A 22,238-nucleotide genomic window follows, 5' to 3' on the forward strand; every position below is an offset into this window, starting at 1 on the left:
AGGTCCTGACAAAAAGGGAGTTGAAGGGGGGGGTCACAAGGTTATTTTAGGGGGAGTTGTGATATTGCCACCCTTTACTTCTGCGCTGCCTTCAGAGCTGGGCTGCTGGAGAGCTGTAGCTGTTGGCCGGGCATCCAGCTCTGAAGACAGCAGCGCAGAAGAAAGGGTGATAATACCGTACCTGCCATTCTTACTTCTGAATTGCTGCTGGGGGTGGCTCTGCCTTCAGAGATGGGATCCTGACCAGTAGCTGCTGCTCTCCAGCGGCCCAGCTGTGAAGGCATTGTCACCACCAGCAGCAACACGGAAGCAAGGGTAGCAGTACTGCAATCCCCCTCCAATAACCTTGTGACTCCCCACAACTCCTTTTTGGGTCAGGACTCCTAAAATTACAACATTGTGAAATTTCAGATTTTTAATAGCTGAAATAATGAAATTTGCAATTTTAAAAATCCTACGACCATGAAATTGACCACAATGGACTGTGAATTTGGTAGAGCCCTAGTCATCATGGTTGCACAGGATGGAATTTTTTTTAAAGCAACTGGTTTATTTAATACACAGAGTGAGAAAGCTTCCTTTAGACCTTGTTTTATAGTTAAACATTAAAAAGGATGACACAAAGTGCTACAAAACACAGGTTTGTCACATATTTTGATTGCTTGTGTTGCTACATTGGCACGTTTGAAGGCTGAGTATGCTACTGATTGGTAGTGGTTTATAATGATAAACCATCAGAGGCAGGGATGATCATGGACAGCTGGAATAAGGAAATAGAAACCTACTCTTGAGCACTATTGTCACTCTGTGGGGTGTAGATAATGGGAGAAAGACACTGAGGATGTAAAGAGAAATCTGGTATCTAACTAGTTGAGCTAAAATAGCTACATTTATTTAGTGCTTAGATTGTGCCCAGACAGACAGACAGTCTGTGAGCCACCAATGGAAACAGCAACAGCTTCAGGCAAATGACTAAGTATAAATGAAAGTGAACAATAGTGTTGAACAGAGCTGGCTGAAAAATGAAGAATTATTCTCGAACAAAATTCTGAACTTTCAGAGTGTTTTTATTCAAAGTGTTCAAATATGAATCACTTTCTGTCTTTTAAAAAAATGTTCCTGATTTTTCAAGAACAGTTATCAAAATATTTTAAATTAAAAAAAAACCCAATTCCCAGTAAATGAAAAATGTCAAAGGCTGTTTTGATAACATTTTTATGATACTTTTGATAAAAATTGGTCAAATATTTTAGAAAAGGCAAAAAAAAAAAAAGAAAATTGATTACATCAACGTTTTAGTGAAAAAAATTAAAAAATGAGAGGTTTTTCCATTGCAAAATTGCCTTCCAAAACTCATTCTAGTGTTGAGACAATAGAAAGACAAAGTACTGCAGGTGGCTGCTTAGGCAAGGCTGGGCACTGTTCTGTCAACATGTGTGAGCTGTTTCAGCCTAGCAGTTGGAATAGCTATCCCTCCTATGCAGCAGTATCTGGGCACTTGAATGGAGCCCAGTAGCCCTTTCTTGCTACGCTCAGCTCTCTCTCACCCAACCATTCACTTCTTCAGAACAACACTGCAAATCCCAAAAGCCTTGAGTTAGACTCTCACACTCATGAGATTTAAAAAATCTCATGATTTTTGGTCAAAAGATTAGATCATTTGAAGGGGGTCTCTCTTTGTAAATTTTTTTAAATACCCCTGTGTGACAGGGTAGTCTAGTGCTTTGTGAAGCTGGATACATTACAGCAGGTTTCTGTAGTTTATAAAATTCTTATGTTGCATATGGTCTCATTAAATGAGTGAATGTGATACAAATGGAGTATGAAATATAGTCTTTTCCTGTTTCTGTTCATTTCCCACGTTCTTTTCTTTCTAGTGAGCACCAGAGAACACTGCCACTTGGGAATCAGTTGGGTTGTTTTAACAACAACTCAGCAGAAAAGGCCAGGGATAATTGCCCTGACCTAATCATGATGTACCAGGTGAGACTTGTGGAAGAAAGCAGGTTCTGGGGCCAGTCAGAAAGGAGAGGATCCAGAGAAACCCAGTTCCTGAGTTTGAGCATGGACAGTTAAAACATGGCAGGCTTCCTGAACCCAAAAGCTAGGGGTGGGAATAGCCAAGCTTCATGTGGTGGGACGAACCCTTTGAGGACAGCAGGCTGAATACCCCTGCTGGGAAACTTAAGTTTTGACTTCAGGGTTCTACAGTTGGAACATTTGTGCATGTTTTATCCCAGCTTGAGGAAGTATACATAAAACTTTTGTTTAACCCTCCAGAGACAGAAGCACCTATGGCTCTGTTTTACAAAAGCCAGACCCTCCGCTTGAGGCTCCCTTGCAACACCTTGATGCTCCCAGTGTGTGTGTGACAATTACAGCATTACCAATTCTTGTTAATATATTCAAGTGATGTGATTACGGCCCCTGCTGCCAGAGCTAGTGGTAGAGGGCATATAGCTGGGTCTGCCACCTCTCATGGCTAGGGGTGCCTCTGCTGTGCCCCGTTAATAATTCCTCCTTCTTCAGGGCTCTCCTGTTCCATTCACACCAAACACCATCTCACAGGCCCTTTGGACCAGGCTTTTACCCTTTTTCATTTCCCCAATACAACAATCCAAAACTGAAAACAACAACTACCCTGCTAGTCTTGAGTTCTGTCCTCAGGGGTCTCTTACCACCAGGCCTTCTGCCTCTGGTCATCACTCCTGCTTCTTTAGTTTCCTCATGCTTCTTTAGTAGAAACACCTGACCCAATCTAAGATCTTAATCAGAGTTGGCTAGTCCTAGCCTTCCAGCCCTTAAGGGCAAGCTAGATGCTGCATGTAGTAAAGAGACAGTCCCTGCTCTCAAGAGCTCACAATTCAGTTCAAAGAATGGTGATGGGTTTGTGACACAGGAGCTGAAACCCATCAAACTCATTTCATGTGAGGACCACCAAACATCCATTAAGATGGAAACCATTCTTAATGAACTGGGCTGGATTCAAACATGCTCTTCAATGAAATGCCTCAACCTGTTCTCAACTTCCATTATTCAGAGTATACACAATAAAAATATAATAAAATGAATATTAATTCAAAAGTCTAATTCACTTCTAAATACATTTTTGCAATGTAAAGCCTTTCTACTAATTACTCTAGTGTCCTTATATTTACTTTCATACCTATATATTTCCTTTTTCACATAGCAGAACTGAACCCACAATTTTTAGTTCCACAGCACAGACCCGCTTCCGCTTCAGCCATAGGAGTAACCTGGGGAAATGAAGCATGCTGTTTTCCTCTAGGTGAGCAAGAGGGTCTCCTATCTCCCATTCCCCTCTCCCACTCCTTTTAAAAGTGTGCAGTCCCATAAGGGTATGTAGCCAGGGGAGGCCCTGAAACTGCAGGCTGCGAGTTAGGAGGGAGATTCAGAGCTGGTTGAGAGACTCCATGTTGATTTCCCTGGTCTGCAGTGACCCTTGTTCCTTGACTTTAGCAAAGCTTATGACACGGTCTCCCACAGTATTCTTGCCAGCAAGTTAAAGAAGCATGGGCTGGATGAATGGACTATAAGGTGGATAGAAAGCTGCCTAGATTGTTGGGCTCAACGGGTAGTGATCAATGGCTCCATGTCTAGTTGGCAGCTGGTGTCAAGTGGAGCGCCCCAGGGGTTGGTCCTGGAGCCAGTTTTGTTCAATATCTTCATAAATGATCTGGAGGATGGTGTGGATTGCACCCTCAGCAAGTTTGCAGATGACACTAAACTGGCAGGAGTGGTAGATATGCTGGAGGGTAGGGATAGGATACAGAGGGCCCTAGACAAATTGGAGGATTGGGCCAAAAGAAAGCTGATGAGGTTCAACAAGGACAAGTGCAGAGTCCTGCACTTAGGACGGAAGAATCCAATGCACTGCTACAGACTAGGGACCGAATGGCTCGGCGGCAGTTCTGCAGAAAAGGACCTAGGGGTTACAGTGGACGAGAAGTTGGATATGAGTCAATAGTGTGCCCTTGTTGCCAAGAAGACCAATGGCATTTTGGGATGTATAAGTAGGGGCATTGTCAGCAGATCGAGGGACGTGATCGTTCCCCTCTATTCGACATTGGTGAGGCCTCATCTGGAGTACTGTGTCCAGTTTTGGGCCCCACACTACAAGAAGGATGTGGAAAAATTGGAAAGAGTCCAGCGGAGGGCAACAAAAATTATTAGGGGACTGGAACACATGACTTATGAGGAGAGGCTGAGGGAACTGGGGATGCTTAGTCTTCAGAAGAGAAGAATGAGGGGGGGATTTGATAGCTGCTTTCAACTACCTGAAAGGGGGTTCCAAAGAGGATGGATCTAGACTGTTCTCAGTGGTAGCAGATGACAGAACAAGGAGTAATGGTCTTAAGTGGGGGAGGTTTAGGTTGGATATTAGGAAAAACTTTTTCACTAGGAGGGTGGTGAAACACTGGAATGCGTTACCTCGGGAGGTGGTGGAATCTCCTTCCCTAGAAGTTTTTAAGGTCAGGCTTGACAAAGCCCTGGCTGGGATAATTTAGTCGGGGATCGGTCCTGCTTTGAGCAGGGGATTGGACTAGATGACCTCCTGAGGTCCCTTCCAACCCTGATATTCTATGATTCTATGACCCTGAAGAATCCATAAGTTTGCTACTGGAATTATCTCACTCTGTGGGGAGAAGGGAAAACCCCTTCCCAAATTCAACAATGTGGGCAGAATTCTATGAACTTTCCTTTGTGGAGTATTCTGCCTTTGGCCCTTTGTGAATACTGTTACACATTACTCATTCAAGTTCTTGGCTCAGAGAGATATTCTATAAATATGCCAATGTCCTGGGCCTAAGATACTGAAGATGTAAATAATTAAAGGTAAGTGACTGTCCTCACCAGATAAGAGGAGGTTCATTTCTGCATTTCCTACTGAAATCAATAGGAATACAATTATTAAACAAAAGATGAACTTCAGAGAGGGTAGAAAACACATGAACTGATAAAGCACTGCATACGTTAGTGTCTTTGCTGAGAAAAGCAGCACTACAGCATCTAGGGTTAAAGGTTAAAATATTGACTTGCAGTTATTTACGTGGATAGCATAACAGAACATCAAACAAATCATGGGATATTGCTAAGAAATATTTTTTTCTCCCTCTTCCATTCTGATTCCAAAATAACCAGGTGATTTTTTTCCCTGCAGTAACATTCAGCTAGCTTCAGCCAGCTTGAAGCAGTTCTTTGGTAATTATTTTAAACAACACTTTGAATAGAATGTGGAAAAATCTGGCTGAGTTAGCTGGGCAATAATTAAGTATACTTTCTACATCCACAAGTTAAAGTTTATTTTTTTAAATGTAAAGGAGTGCTCAAAGCTGGGGGGAAGGGATAGGAAAACCCAACTATTTCTTCCTTCTTGTAGCTAGCAGCAATAGGTCCCAATATGGCCTATATATCCTCCCCCCAGGTTTGAAGAGTAAATGAGTAAGTGAATCCACACACACACACACACACACACACACACGTCCATCTCAATCCAGGAAATGGCATTTGGGCCATTCTCCTGACACTTATTGTCCTTGGTCCCCAGCAAGACTCCCATTATTGTGATGTCAGAGATGATTAAGTTCGATAGCAGATACTATCACTTTAATCAGAGTGAGAAGAGGTGAGTGTGCCAACTGCAACTGGAGGAGGCAGCAGCTGTAAAGCATGTTCAATCAATTAAAAAAACGTCACTGTACAAATGGAATTTTCCAACCCTGTCACTGGCCGCAGATGATACAACTATTCTATAGGCAAATAAGCAACTGTCACTGTGCTCAGTTGAGAGGCACATCCTCCACTTTTGGTATATTTTCATAGCCAAGAGTAACACATTTATGCGGAATGCCTCATATTCCACAAAGGTCAGTGAGGAATTGCATCTTGAACCTACAGTCCTTGCACATGTAACCCTTCTGCCCGTCAGAGTCAGCAGCAACAAGGGCCGGGTTCAGTATCTAGGGGTTCCATTCCAATAACACAATGCAAAACCGGCTCGAGCCCCCACCCAGTGACCTGGGACAAATATATATACCTCCCCCCCCCCCCCCCCCGCTGGGCGCCTCCAAGAGGCAATACTTCCCCTCTCGCAAGCACATAGTCTGAGTGTAGCAAAAAGCCTTTTAATAACAGAGAGAAACAATGTGGCATTATGTTGGGGAAACACCACCAACAGGATTCATAACACAACCCATGAGCAAAAACCCACCCCAAGCAAATCGGGGCATGTCCTTTCCCTTTAGTTCTTGAGTCCAGCAACCCAAAATCACCCAAAGTCCCAAAAGTCCAACGACCCAAAAGTCTCTGTCCCTGGTCAGGGCAGCCCCAGAGTTCAAAAGTTTATCTGCAGAGTTTTACCTCCCAACCTGAGTGGAGATGGGGGGGAGTTAAGGGGCACCTTACGTGGTCCAAAGCTGATGGCCCCACCTCTCCATGGGGCTCCGCTCTGCCAGCCGCCCCATGGGCTGCTCTAGGCATCCAACAAACTGCTCTGCTCCACCAGCCACTCCGCTCTGCTCGCCGTCCCACAAACTGCTCTGCTCCACCAGCTGCTCTGATCGCTGTCCCGCAAACTGCTCCACAATATATCTTCAGGCTCCCCCACTACTTAACACAACACTCGGTGATTTCAGCTCTTAGTCAGTTCAGCTCTTTGGTGATTTCAGCTTGTAGTAGGGGAGCCTCAGTGCTGGTGCACCATTAGCCCAAAGTGAATTCAGCTCAGCAGCCTGTCTCCTAATGGAATCAAAATTAGCTCTGATATTCCACAGTGGAGAGAGGAGGAAGTGCAATTAGCATATAAGGCCCTCACCAGGGAGCCCATGCCACTAAGTATTAATACCTGTTCCCAGCCTCTCTCCATTCACAGAGTTTTAGAACCCATGTCCCTTGCCTAGCGAGTGCTACTTAGTTGATGGCGAGTCCCTCCATTATAACAAAAGGCCACGTACAGTTCCACTGTCCTTGATTCCCATAATCAGAGTAATAACAACTTATTCTTCCTGCCCCAATAACAGAGACACTGGGGTTCCCACATCAGCCAAAGTGACCATTTGGGCAGCTATGGCCTCATTCTAGGCGGGGTGGGTGTGCCTATGCAAATGAGATCAGCCCCTAAAGTTCTTTTCCACAACTTGCCACACCTCACCACCAGATGTCAGGGTGGAGCTCATCCTGACTCTGCTTACACACATGCCAAATACCTATTGACACCAGCGGAAATTTTGTGTGCAGAACAACTACTAGGATCAGGGCAACATACAGAACCAGAAAATCTGAACAACAAGCTTCTTGAAATTTTCCTCAGTACAACTCACAAGAATTGTTGTGTGGTTCTGATTTTCATGTGGGACACAAAGGTGGGGAAGTGTAGCTCCATCAGAAAAAGTTCACCTGTTTTAATAGAAAACAATTTGTATAGCTCGGATTGAAACTCTCAAATTACTGCAAATACTAACTTTCTGTAAAGAAGCTGCTCCTCAACTCTACTTCAGGAAGCTCCAGCCTCTAGCTGTTGTTAGGCAATATGTATCTATTGCAGTCCCCTCTCTCTAGTCACCTTGTGGCCTGCCAAGGAGTTCTTGAAGCAGACAACTGAAATGGCAACAGCAGTGCCTCCAAGAGATGAACTAGGTGCTGTAGCACCCATAGAGTGGGCTTGGTGCCAAGTGTGGCTAGGCCTTTCTGACCCCCCCCAACTTCTTGGGACCTTCACCTGAGAGGATGGGGTGACTCCAAAAAGACACAGCTGCCCTCCCCCTATTAGGCACATACAGGCCTCGAATATGGGAGATATCAGGACCCAGGTAGAAACACACAGGAGAGACTGGGATTCCCTTTCCTGATACAGAAATAAACCACCTTGTTTGCTGCTGAGGACTGACTCCCTTGTATATGCAGTGACTGAAGGATGACTCTGTGACACTGCACTCCATATTCATCACAGTTATATTATTATGATATGATTATGGCATAATTATGATGCATTTTGTATCTCATGTGAGATATCATTAGAAAAGTAATGATTTGCTGAATATGATTATCCTGTTTGTATGCATGTATCATTTTTGTATCTGATGTTAGGAATATTGACTATGTATCTGTCTTTCAAATGTAGTTACACCTGGGCCACACCCACTAGGCAAAATGCTTCCAGTCTAGATAGCTAGCTGTGAAGGGCCTATTCAAGATAATGGGCCATTAGAAAAAACAATAGGCCTTATGAGAAGCTTATCCCCCACCTGGTAAGCCTTCCCGAGAGTTCTCCAGACAGCCTATAAGTAATGGCTGCTATGACTCAGCAAGGTATACAAGGGCATGTGAGCAGGCCACATGACTCTGGACTCCATTTTGGGACGTCTGTATTTTTCCACAAATTGGTCTGGTAACCAAGTTTAAAACAAAGGGTTCCTGCCATATACTAAAGCTATATAAGGCAGGGAGTGACAAGAAGACTCCTGGAAACACCTGAAGAACAAAGACTGAACTGGGGGAAGTGCTGGACCCAAGCTAAAGCGATCTCTAGTCTGTACATGAAAACCTGGGGATCCCAAGCTGCAAAGCAAGTGCAGCTTGTGCCTTGAGAATCTGTGAGCCTGCTTGTATCATCAGTCAGGGTGAGAGATTGTTAATTCAAATCCTATCCTTCTAATAGTTTGTGGTTTTGTTTATTTACTAGGTAATCTGCTTTGATCTGTTTGCTATCACTTATGACACATTAAAATCTATCTTTTTGTAGTTAATAAACTTACTTCATGTTTTAATCTAAACCAGTAAGTTTAAACAAAACAAAAAACAAAACAATAAAACAAAGTTTTGTTTTTGTTTTGGAGTGAAGTGCTTGGGAATCTTAGCTCAAGGGGCAGGGGCTGTTGCATTTCCTCTCTCCACATTGAGGGGGAGGTGAACTGGATAATAAATTCATAGATGACAGGGTTTTGACCAGGGCAGGATGGTACAGCTCTGGGGTTCTAGGCTGGGAAGCTGATGGTTATTTTGGTTGTAGCCTCTCTATTGCTGGTTCATGCAGTGGCTGGCCAGAATCTGCATGTGACTGCAGCTGGGTGTGTTCCTAACTGTGTGAATGCTGGTGGAAGTGTAGGACCTGGAGCTGGCCTGCAGCTTGTCACAGCAGCACCGTGTGAGAGGGAGCACAGGCTAATGAGTCAGAGGGCTCCGTGGTACCCTGGTTCCAGGTGGCACCCTGGGGGGAAACCATCACAGACTCCCACAAGAAGAAAGAGACTTTCTATGAAGAGACTCTTCAAAATCCGTGTGGAATATGAAACAGATGGGGCTTCTGCCTAGATATGAAGAAATAGACAGGGAATCCAGAAACAATCTTACTGTCCAACCAGCTCCATCTAAGACAATAGTGTCCACTGGCTTCTCAAATGCACACCATGGTACTTGCAAGTTACTTTGTTGGTTGATGTCAGCTCTTCTGATGGATGTTACTTGTGACACTTCACGCCATATTTGTCATAGAATCGTAGAAGATTTGGGTTGGAAGAGACCTCAGGAGGTCATCTAGTCCAACCCCCTGCTCAAATCAGGACCAATCCCCAACTAAATCATCCCAGCCAGGGTTTTGACAAGCCAGGCCCTGAAAACCTCTAAGGCTGGAGATTCCACCACCTCCCTAGGTAACCCATTCCAGTTCTTCACCACCCTCCTTGTGAAATAATGTTTCCTAATAGCCAAACTACACCTCCCTCACTGCAACTTAAGACTATTGCTCCTTGTTCTGTCATCTGCAACCACTGAGAACAGCCTAGCTCCATCCTCTTTGGAACCCCCTTCAGGTAGTTGAAAGCTGCTATCAAATCCCTGCTCAGTCTTCTCTTCTGCAGATTAAATAAGCCCAGTTACCTCAGCCTCTCCTCGTAAATCATGTGCCCCAGTGCCTTAATCATTTTCATTTACCTCTGCTGGACTCTCTCCAATTTGTCCACATCCTTTCTGTATTGTGGGGCCCAAAACTGGACGCAATACTCCAGATGTGGCTGCACCAGTGCCAAATAGAGGGGAATAATCACTTCCCTCAATCTGCTGGCAGTGCTCCTACTAATGCAGCCCAATATGCTGTTAGCCTTCTTGGCAACAAGGGCACACTATTGACTCATATTCTGCTTCTCGTCCACTGTAATACCCAGGTCCTTTTCTGCAGAATTGCCACTTAGCCAGTCGGTCCCCAGCCTGTACCAGTGCATGGGATTCTTCCGTCCTAAGTGCAGGACTCTGCACTTGTCCTTGTTGAACCTCATCAGATTTCTTTTGGCCCAATCCTCCAATTTGTCTAGGTCACTCTGGACCCTATCCCTACCCTCCAGCTTATCTACCTCCCCACCCCCAGCTTAGTATCATCCACGAACTTGCTGAGGGTGCAATCCATCCCATCGTCCAGATCATTAATGAAGATGTTGAACAAAATAGGCCCCAGAACCAACCCTTGGGGCACTCTGCTTGATACTGGCTGCCAACTAGACATCAAGCTGTTGATCACTACCTGTTGAGTCCAGCGATCTAGCCAGCTTTCTATCCACCTTATAGTCCATTAATCCAATCCATACTTCTTTAACTTGCTGGCAAGAATACTGTGGGAGACCATATCAAAAGCTTTGCTAAGTCAAGGTATATCACATTCACTGCCTTCCCCGTGTCCACCGAGCCAGTTATCTCTTCATAGAAGGCAATGAGGTAGGTCAGGCATAACATGCCCTTGGTGAATCCATGTTGACTGTTCCTGATCACCTTCCTCTCCAAGTGCTTCAAAATGGATTCCTTGAGGACCCTGCTCCATGATTTTCCAGGGACTGAGGTGAGGCTGACCGATCTGTAGTTCCCCAGATTCTCCTTCTTCCCTTTTTTAAAGATAGGCACTATATTTGCCTTTTTCCAATCGTCTGGGGCCTCCCCCAATCGCCAGAAGTTTTCAAAGATAATGGCCAATGGCTCTGCAATCACATCAGCCAACTCCCTCTGCACCCTTGGATGCTTTTCATTTGGCCCCATGAACTTGTGCATGGCCAGCTTTTCTAAATCATACTTAACCTGTTATTTCACCACTGAGGGCTGCTCACTTCCTCCCCATACTGTGCTGTCCAGTGCAGCAGTCTGGGAGCTGACCTTGTCTGAAGACCAAGGGGGGAAAAAGCATTGAGTACTTCAGCTTTTTCCACATCATCTGTCACTAGGTTGCCTCCCCCATTCAGTAAGGGTCCCACACTTTCCCTGGTCTTCTTGTTGTTGCTTACATACCTGTAGAAACCCTTCTTGTTACTCTTCATATCCCTTGCTATCTACAATTTCAATTTGCTTTGGCCTTCTTGATTACATCCCTGCATACTCAAGCAATATTTTTATACTCCTCCCTAGTCATCTGTCCAAGTTTCCACTTCTTCTAAGCTCCCTTTTCATGTTTAAGCTCATGAAAGATTTTTCTGTTAAGCCAAGCTGGTCATCTGCCAAATTTGCTATTCTTTCTGCACCTGGGGATGGTTTATTCCTGTGACCTCAAAAAGGCTTCTTTAAAATATAGCCAGCTCTCCTGGACTTCTTTCCCCCTCATATTAGCCTCCAAGGAGATCCTGCCCATTAGTTCCCTGAGTCATAATGATATTATTATGATATGATTATGGCATAATTATGATGCATTTTGTACAAGATGTGTCATGTAAGGTGTCATTGGAAAAGTTATGATTTGATTAATATTATCCTATTTGCATGCATGTATCATTTTTGTATCTGAAGTTATGAATATTGACTATGGATCTGTATTTCAAATGTGATTACTCTGGAAAAAATGCAGAGCTAGCCTTTCAGGTACCACAGTGATGAAGCTAGACAGTGCTAATGGTTCATCAACAAAGACAATGGGCTATGGAAAAGCTTAGGCTTCCTGTAAATGTTTCAGATGGCCTGTAAGTAATAGCTGCTATGACTCAGCAAGGGCATGTGAGCAAACCACATGATACTGAACTCCATTTTAAGTACCTGTATTTATCCACAAACTGGGCTGGGAACTGTTTTTGGAACAAAGGATTCCCGCCATATGTTAAAGCTACATAAGGTGGGGTGTGACATCATCTAGGGGCCTCACTCACCACACAAGGACACTCCTGGAAACATCTGAGGCACAAAGACTGAACTGGGGGAAGTGTTGGTCCCAGGCTAAAAGGATTTTTAGCCTGTGTATGGAAACCTGGTGGACTGCTTGTATCATGAGCCAGGGTGAGAAATTGCTAATTCATATCCAATCTTTCTAGTATTTTAGGTTTAGTTCCTGGACACTATGGCGCTAATAAGCGATGGTCACATAAACACCACCCTATACCGAACACCTATTGACCGCTATGCCTACCTACATGCCTCCAGCTTTCCTCAAGACCACACCACACAATCCATTGTCTACAGCCAGGCTCTATGATACAACCACATTTGCTCCAACCCCTCAGACAGATCAAGCACCTACAAGATCTCTATCAAGCATTCTTATGACTACAATATCCACCTGCTGAAGTGAAGAAACAGATTAACAGAGCCAGAAGAGTACCCAGAAGTCACCTACTACAAGACATGCCCAACGAAGAAAATAACAGAACGCCACTAGCCATCACCTTCAGCACCCAACTAGAACCTCTCCAACGCATCATCAAGGATCTACAACCTATCCTGAAGGACGACCCATCACTCTCACAGATCTTGGGAGACTGGCCAGTCCTTGCTTACAGACAGCCCCCCAACCTGAAGCAAATACTCACCAGCAACCACACACCACACAACAGAACCACTAACCCAGGAACCTATCCTTGCAACAAAGCCCATTGCCAACTGTGTCCACATATCTATTCAGGGGACACCATCATAGGGCCTAATCACATCAGCCACACTATCAGAGTCTCATTCACCTGCACATCTACCAATGTGATATATGCCATCATGTGCCAGCAATGCCCCTCTGCCATGTACATTGGTCAAACTGGACAGTCTCTACGTAAAAGAATTAATGAACACAAATCAAAAGTCAAGAATTATAACATTCAAAAACCAGTCGGAGAACACTTCAATCTCTTTGGTCACTTGATTACAGACCTAAAAGTGGCAATTCTTCAACAAAAAAACTTCAAAAACAGACTCCCAACGAGAGACTGCTGAATTGGAATTAATTTGCAAACTGGATACAATTAACTTAGGCTTGAATAAAGACTGGGAGTGGATGGGTCATTACACAAACTAAAACTATTTCCCCACGTTTATTTCCGCCGCCCCACCACCACCACTGTTCCTCAGACGTTCTTGTCAACTGATGGAAATGGCCCACCTTGATTATCACTACAAAAGGTCCCCCACACACACACTCTCCTGCTGGTAATAGCTCACCTTACCTGATCATTCTCCTTACAGTGTGTGTGGTAACACCCATTGTTTCATGTTCTCTGTGTATATAAATCTGCCCACTGTATTTTCCACTGAATGCATCCGATGAAGTGAGCTGTAGCTCACGAAAGCTTATGCTCAAATAAATTTGTTAGTCTCTAAGGTGCCACAAGCACTCCTTTTCTTTTTAGGTTTAGTTTGTGGTTTTGTTTATTTACTAGGTAATCTACTTTGATCTGTTTGCTATTACTTATAATCACTTAAAATCTGTTTTTTGTTTTATCTAAACCAGGGTGTCTTTGAGTGAAGTGCCTGGGGAAAAATCTCAGCTTGGTTAACACAGGCTTGTTGCATATCTTTCCCACATCGAGAGGAGAGTGAACTATTTATGAGCTTACATTGTACAGAGCTCTGTGCAGTGCCAGACCGTATAATTTTGGGTTCATCCTCCAGCGGCAGGAGGGTGGGTATGCCTGGGGAGTTGGGGAATTGGCTAGTGTCTGCTGTTTGCACTCAGGCGGCTCCATTTGGGTGAGTGGCACCATCTGCTGTTGTGTTGGGTGTTAACAGGTCCAGGTGAGGCTGGCTGTGTCTCCAACCAAGATGTGTGAATATAGAGCCAACCCAGTTGTGTGTCTTAGAGGGGCACAGCGGTTCCCACAGCTCCCAGGCTGCACCCCAGCGATGACAACCCTTCACATTACCCATGTGACAGAATCTAATATCCAGAGGAATCTTGAACTGGTTACCAAAACTAGTTAAACTAGTTCAGCATAGACCTGCTGTTCTAAGGTATTAGCCATCTAGCTCCAGGCTCGTGACCCAGAAGCTATGGCAGAAACAAGCAGATAGAGAAAGCCTGGGTAAATCTCTACCTCCTGATGGATTTTCCATATGTTGCTTCCTCAGCTGTGGTCATCCTGGCCTCCTCTCACCTGCTCACCAACCTCCTCTCACCCGCAAGAGAGCTCTCTGGCTGCACTCACTAAACTGGTTTTCCCAATCAATAGAGAAAAAAGACTAATCATAGGAGGATTTTGACTTCTATCATGTTAATGCACTTTCTCGGGGAGAGACTCTAGTCTGGAATCCTGCCCATGTTTTATTGTTGATAAGCATTTCTCATCATTGGTTTAGTAGTGCTTGAGGCTATGGCACTTCCCACAGGCTATGGCACTTCCCAGGCACTTCCACTCGAGAGAAAGGGCTGCAGCAAGGAGGTATTACCACTAGTTCTGAATTGCTTAGCAACAGCTAGGAGGCAGAATTACCTGCAAGGGAGCCAAGAGGAACAACTGTTCAGCTCTGGAGTGGGGATCTCCTTTGCAGAAAGTGAATTTACATATACAATACCAATCTTTTTATAAGAAGAGTATTATGATTGAAGTCACTTTCCTTTATCAATGGAGAAGACCAACCTGGTGAAGGCAAATCTCTCATACCGAATAGTAATTAGGAATGGAAGCACTTCCCAATTCCTTTCCAACAAAATAATATCAAATGAGCAGATTAATGGATAAATGCTCCACATAACTAGAACATTCAAGGAAAAGTACCCTGAGACATTAGTTTATAAATAGGAGTGAATGCCAAAAACATTATGCTGGGTATAAAGAGTTTTATTTAAAGCTAGATGCTGGTGACATTCTTCAGAAGTAAAGAATAATGTAATATTCCTTTTCATATAACCAACACTTTGGTTGTCACTGGGGATTGAACCTGTAACCTCTATGTAGAGCATAAACCTCTACAGCATGAAGTGAAGGAATAAATTTGGCTTTGGCTGACAGTTAAATACATTCATATCTTCATTGGACCAAGCACAGACAGAGAAGCATAACACATATTGAGCACTGGGTTACACACAGAAGTATGGATAGATGACTCTCCAGTAGGTGCTTTACTGGCTGCCTACCACAGCCCTCTACGGCAGCTGATAAATCTTGAAAGTACTGCAGTAATTTAATATCACTTTTACTATGCAAATAATTTGAAGTGTTTTTACATGGGCTTGAATTTAGAATGTAGAAGAGTTTAAGAGGGCTCAGTTTGTGGAATGTAGAAGAATTAAAAATGACTGCATTACTTTAATTATTGAATAAAGCTCCAGTTGGCTGAACTGAATCACTTTAAAAAGAAAAGGAGGACTTGTGGCACCTTAGAGACTAACAAATTTATTTGAGCATAAGCTTTCATCAGCTACAGCTAGCTCACGAAAGCTTATGCTCAAATAAATTTGTTAGTCTCTAAGGTGCCCCAAGTCCTCCTTTTCTTTTTGCGGATACAGACTAACATAGCTGCTACTCTGAAATGAATCACTTTAAAATCATTACAGATTTCAATATTACTTTCAACATTCCTCACATTCCTGTAACCAACCCCAATTTTTTTCTTTCGAAATCTACCAAATGCATATCTGCAATTTGCGAGTGACTACTTCCTTCCATTTCATACTGGAAAGAACTGTGACAACTCATTGTAATTATTATCGTGGACCTTCTTTAAAATACAGAATTTACTACTTTTGAAAGAACCTGACTGAAAGCCCTAGAGACTGAAGTCCACTCTTTATCCACAGGACATGGACAGCAGAGACAACAGCAGTGCAAGTGTCTTCATATTGATCCACCACTGTATCTGAATCTGGGACCCAAGACCTGCAAGCCCAAGTCAGCTGACCTAGGACAGCCATGGGTTTTTATCCCTATGTAGATGTACCCTATAACACTGAGGTCCTTCTCAAAGTCCCTGCTTTTTAGGGTACAGTCCACATTCCTTTTAGTATGGCCTATGTTCTTTGTTCCTAGAATTCCTTGCATTTGGCTGTATTAAAATTTATGTTGTTTGTTTTCAACCAGCTTGCCAAGAGAAACAGGTCACACGGAGAAAAGTGACCTGTCCCCATCATTATTTACCTCACTACTAATCTGTGTGTCATCTGCAAATAGTCCAGTATCTGTATCTATTTGATTACTACCTCAGACTACCATCAAAAAGCGCAGTCAGTTCTGGCTGAACCTCATCTATCTGGAACTAGATTTAGATCACCAACTCAGTTCTCTGGACAATTAACATCCATCAGCTAATTAACAACTTCTGGCTAATAATGACCTGATCTAGATTTGAACCCTCTAGAGATGAAAGACGTGATAATCCTGAGCCAATATGTTCTTCCTTAAGGTCCTTTTTATGCAAAAGACAGGAATTAAATGGAAAAAAATCTAAACATTATGCTTTTAAAAAATTACGAGTTATAAAGACCACTAAAAACATGGCAAATTCACAAGCCTATTAAAAATACAGGTCTGTAATTGAAAATCCAGGCAATCCTTTCTGTGCAAAGTCTTGTACAGGACTGACTGTTTACTTGTGTAATCCTGAAAGTCACGTACAACATTCATTAGCAAGTATTGTTATACTACAAAAAATTGACAGCTCTAGACACGGAAGACTACTCACCCGTGAAGGTCTCACTGCAGTGTAAATTACTGAAAACTGAATTCCTTGTTCTTGCAGATTTTCTTGCAGTCTTCCAATTATTTTGTCTGTAAATACACATTTGTATAGTTTACCAAACTCTAAGTTGAGAACTAAAAATCTATGATCATAATACAAGTAACAGCATAGATAGGTATTTAAACTTACTAGGATTATTATTTGAAATAATTTATATGACACCACAAGTTGTATGATAATTTACAATCACAGAAATGTAGGGTGAGTAGGGACCTCGAGAGGTCACCAAGTCCAGCCCCTTGTGCTGAGGCAAGACTAAGTAAACCTAGACCACCCCTGACAGCTGTTTGTTGAACCTGTTCTTTAAAACCTCCAGTGATGGGGATTCCACAACCTCCTTTGGAAGCCTATTCCAGAGCTTAATTATCCTTATAGGTAGCAAGTTTTTCCTAATGTCTAACCTAAATGTACCTTGCTGCAGATTAAGCCCATTACTTCTTGTCCTACCTTCAGTGGACATTGAGAACAATTGATCCCTGCCCTCTTTATAATAGCCATTGACATATTTGAAGATTTTTTAGATCCCCACCCCGTCAGTCTTTCTGCTCAGTTCTAAAGATGCTCTGTTTTTACAACCTTTCCTCGTAGGTCAGGTTTTCTAAAACTTTTACCATTTTTGTTTCTCTTCCTTGGATTCTCTCTGAATTGTCCACATCTTTCCTAAAGTGTGGTGCCCCGAATTGGACACTGTACTCCAGCTGAGGCTGGATTTACAAAAAGGGAGTAAGAGACATTCACTGCCCTAAGGAAGTTACAGTCCACATTAGACAAGACAACAATTCAGATAAAGAAGGGGTTCTGAAGTTGTGAAGAAAGTACAGTAGGAAGGATACCTGCGAGAGTGGGTTTTAGGAAAGTGACAGAAGAGAAGATCATCCAGCAAATGATAAAAGGATATCTATGACTGCTAGTTAAATTACCAGCTAATTAAAAATAAAGCTGAAGAATTAGTAAACTGTGTTTATAAGGGGAGAAATTATACCATGTACCCCAGAATGTTCAGAGCATATGATTATTGGAAACTTACCACCAAACAAAGCTCAAAGGGTTAGTGTACCTAAGATATGTGCACAATATGTACTATACTGAGAGTAATAATTCTACTTGACATTGTGAATTTTGGGTCTGACCTTACTAACTCTGAAGTCAATGGAAACTTTGCTATTGACTTCAATAGGAGCAGAAACAGATAATTCATTAGCCCTGCTGTTAACATTTCTGAGAAAAATAAGGTAAGTTGTCATGAAGATGGTGGCATAACTATATGGTGTTGGTGTTGGTCCTGCTTTGCGCAGGGGATTGGACTAGATGACCTCCTGCGGTCTCTTCCAACCCTAATATTCTATGATTCTATGACTATACATGGAGGAATCATTACAAAGTACCAGGTTTTCCAAACTCAGTGTCTTGCCATAGTTTTGCAGAAGTTTTCAGTAAGGGAGTCCAAAGAATATTCTTATGGAACATTCATCATTCATAAAATCATATATAATTATGACAATTTACAGCTTATCTCAAGTTTGCCAACTGCAACTGAAAACACTAGGAAAAAACTACATAAGATCAAGAACACACATGGTGAATGTCAAGAAACGTTAGCTTTTTCAGTGTGATTGATGGAGAAGTCAGTCAGTGGGCTAATATTTCCTGTTACTGCTTCTTGTCTACTAAGCAAACCTGTCCGATGAATGGGTATTTCACAACCCAGCCAAAACAGGCTTCTTATACAGATTCTAAGTGGACAAGCTACAGTAACTGAGTTTAATTTTCATTTATCAGTATCTGCTCTCATTTCATTACCCTTTTAACCTCTCCTATTTAGTGAAATTGTGCTCTCACGCTTAGGCAGCTTTGGTGAAAATTTACATAACTATTTTTCAGCAGGATTTTGCCAAGTTTGCACAGTTAAGACAATAACAATTTCACTCAAGAGAGGCAGTTATCTAAAGGTGTTTTTTTTAAATGATAAACAAAATGTATCTCCTATAAAAAATCCCGCACATAGACTTTCCCCAGCAACACAAATGACATTTACATTTTATATCTTTGATCTAGGAGCTCTGAGAAATTACATCCTGCAGATTTATGTACAGTGTCACTTTAAAAAACCCAACAGCTTGAGTCGCTGTTTGCCGCAGGTATAATATAATATAAAATGTGTTTGTGTCTCATTTAAGATAACCAAAGAACTTCTGTGGTAATAATACATTATTTAGCATTTCACTGAAAAAAGGAGACAAGCGTAGCTATAGCTACCAAGAATATCAATGACTTTTTGCTTTCAGGAAGGTCTAGAAGCAATCTATTTATTCAGAGGAGTTGTCATGGGAATACCCTCAGGACAGTATGTTTGATAAAGACTACAATTCACCTGTTACCAAAAAATACCAAAACCCCATGACACACACACTATCCATTTATTTGAAAGTATCTTTAAGAATGTTTCTTAGATTATAAACGCTTCAAGGCAAGTAGTGTGTAGCTCTGTGTTTATACAGCACCCAGCACAATACAACCCCTATTTACTATTTATGAAATTAAAATAATAATGTTTAAAAGTTAAAACACAAAAAAGCCAGTAGCAGTACAACTAGAATCCTGCAGCCATATATTTAGTACCCAACTTCTATATATTTGTTATCTAAATTAAGAACCTCCACCAAAACTGATAACAGAAAATAATTCCCCTATTCCCTTCTGGAAGGTCCAGAACCTGCAGTCTCTACTGAAGCTCCCATTAATTTCAGTGAGCACTTGATTTAAATAAGAACTGCAGGATGAGCACCAGGACTATCGTATGTTACTTCCTAATCAATCTTGATGTCCTCACTGAACTTTTACACCATGGGCGTGGGGAGGAAGGAAGAGAAGAACTGAGGGAGAGGAAAGGGAATGGAAGGAGAGAAATCGAAAGAAAGAGAAGGGGCAGCAAAAAAATAGCAAGAGAGGAGAATAGGAAAGCGAAGGAAGGAGAAAGAGAAATAATGGAGAAAAGTAATGGGTAAGAAATAGGGGTTAGGAGGAACAGACTGAGAAGAAGGGAAGGAGGAATAAATGAGGAAGCAATTAAGGGCCTTATCCCAGATCATTAAAGTCAATGGGAGTTTTGCCATTGACTGCAATGGGTGCAGGAACAAGCACTTAATGGAGAAGAATCTAGCAGACAGCTGGTATAGAGGAAAGGGTCTACTGAGAAGGGAAGGATCTTAGCAGAAGGGAAAATAGAGAAAATCCTAAGTGAATGTCATATACTCTGCCTCAAACAAGAGGGAAACGGAAAATACTGAAAGGAAACAGAAGGAACAAGACAAAGGTAAAAATCACGAAACCCCTCCCCCCCCAGTATCCTGAAGAGGTGAAAGAATAATGGCCTAAGAGAGAAAAAAATGATCTTTAAAAAATGAGAGACGTAGCCCAAGGTAATCTTTTCACAATTATTACATACACACACAGAAAATGAAATCTTAACCAAGACCATAAGTCTGGATACATGGAATTTTGGGGAAGTTTGGAATCTGAACCCTAATCTAAATTTCCCAGCTGGTCTCATTTCTATAACATGCTGACCACCACCTACATCATCTTATCACTTCAAGTCAGACTTTGGGGTGTTTGAAATCCAGATCTGACTTCTAGCTTATCTTAAACAAAACATGATATCTCTAGTAAATAAAACTGCACAAGAGTCTTCTGGAGTTTTGTTGTGTCATATTTTAAAACTATGTGCAGTGGGGAGGAAACAGGGGCATGCTGTGGGGGGGGGGAAGCTGGGGCACACCCCACCCCCCAACCAGTGGAGGCACAGAACTCCTCCAGAGCCAGGACGGTAAGAGCAAGCTCCTCTGGCACCAGGCCAGGGTGGGAGATGACAGGTCCTCCTGCTCTGGGGCCAGGGTGTGGGGGAGATCCAGCTTCTCCAGCTGCTGGGAGGAGGGGACGAGAGCCATCTCCACTGGTCCTGGGGCCACAGCGGGGAAAACCAGCTCCTCTGGCTGCTCAGAGAGAGAGAGCTCCTCCAGCCATGGGGTGCACAGAAAGTGCCCCTCAAAAACGGGAAAATTTTTATTCCTGTGCGTGCCTCTGGGAAGAAAGTAAAGAATTCACTGTGAGATGCATACAAGTATTTTTGAGTTGCTATTCACTGTTACAGGAGTGCAGTATTTCTCTTGATTTTACTGTTGGCATTGTCAGAAACAATACACAATATTTATTGGTTTACGGCATTCTTGTCATGTTACAGGGATGTGACAAATGGCATTTGTTGTTACTGGTCCAAACACCAATAGTAGCTATCAGTCATCAGTAAATAATAAATACAAATAATTAATGACCTTGCAAGGAATTGTGACCTCAAGAGGTCTCCTGATAGCAGTAACATTTGGCAAATGGATTGCGTTGTGTGGCTAATAATAAACAGATTTGCTGGAACATGGAATGCATGATTCGGAAAGCTGTAATGCGAACCTTTTATATAATGCAGTTTTTGGAACAGAACAGTGAGATTCCTATATGATTTTGTCCCATCAATTCCATAGACCATTGACCTAAATCAGCAGTTCAGTAACTTTTCATTTTTTAAGTTTAAATTCACTGTCACTGATATTTTCAGGAGTTATTGGGTAGTGCTTTGGTATCACCATGGTTGGCAAAAGAACCAAAAGGACTGAACATGAATTGTGGAGCCAGCACGCATTTCTACTTTTATATAGCTGATGACACAATTGAAATGCAGGCCAGGGCCTAGCTTTTGCTGCTCAGGTGTGCAAAGGAAGCAGAAACTGGCCATTTCTTTGCTGGAGCAGTGAGTCCCCCATACACAGAGTGGATATAGCCAATTCCTACATTATCCCACCACCTCTGCAGTTCCAGAATAGGAGAGATCTCAGGGGTGTGGCCAGAAAATGCTACACTCTGGCAGTCCCCATCTGTCGGAATGTCCCTTGGGGACTGCTATCAGCTGGTGGAGTTTAGGGCAGTTCTCAGCCTCTAGTTCTCCAGGGGTTTGTGCTTTTTTTGGCTAGTGATGCTACCATAGTGCCTCAGTGATTCAGAGAAAGAGACCAGCTAATACTTTCTACTTAAAAATCAAATTCACTTTGTCCTACTCAAAAATAAAGCACCATTAACTTCAGAACTAAGAAGTTCTTCCTGATTTCCAACAGCTGCCTCTGATTTTAGATCTGCAGTTTTGGGGACGCACATAATTATAGGCACATTGTATAGCCACTTAGCCACCTACAGTAATGAATTGATTGTGTGTGCAATCATTGGTACCCCTGAGAATTGCCCCTACAGTTATTTGCAAGCCTCATAATAGGAGT

At 42.6% G+C, this 22,238-nt stretch overlaps 1 protein-coding gene across 1 annotated transcript in view; it reads right to left on the reverse strand.

The window, feature by feature from the left end:
- LOC140905264 (V-type proton ATPase subunit S1) overlaps positions 1–22,238 on the reverse strand; it is an 89,083-nt gene that overhangs the window by 27,630 nt on the left and 39,215 nt on the right. Inside the window, exon 7 of the mRNA XM_078851147.1 lies at positions 16,861–16,946. Within this exon, the coding sequence (XP_078707273.1) occupies positions 16,861–16,946 (86 nt within the window). The remainder of the gene's footprint in view (positions 1–16,860; positions 16,947–22,238) is intronic.

This window comes from Lepidochelys kempii, chromosome 1 (genome assembly GCF_965140285.1).
Source record: "Lepidochelys kempii isolate rLepKem1 chromosome 1, rLepKem1.hap1, whole genome shotgun sequence".
NCBI lineage: Eukaryota > Metazoa > Chordata > Testudines > Cheloniidae > Lepidochelys > Lepidochelys kempii.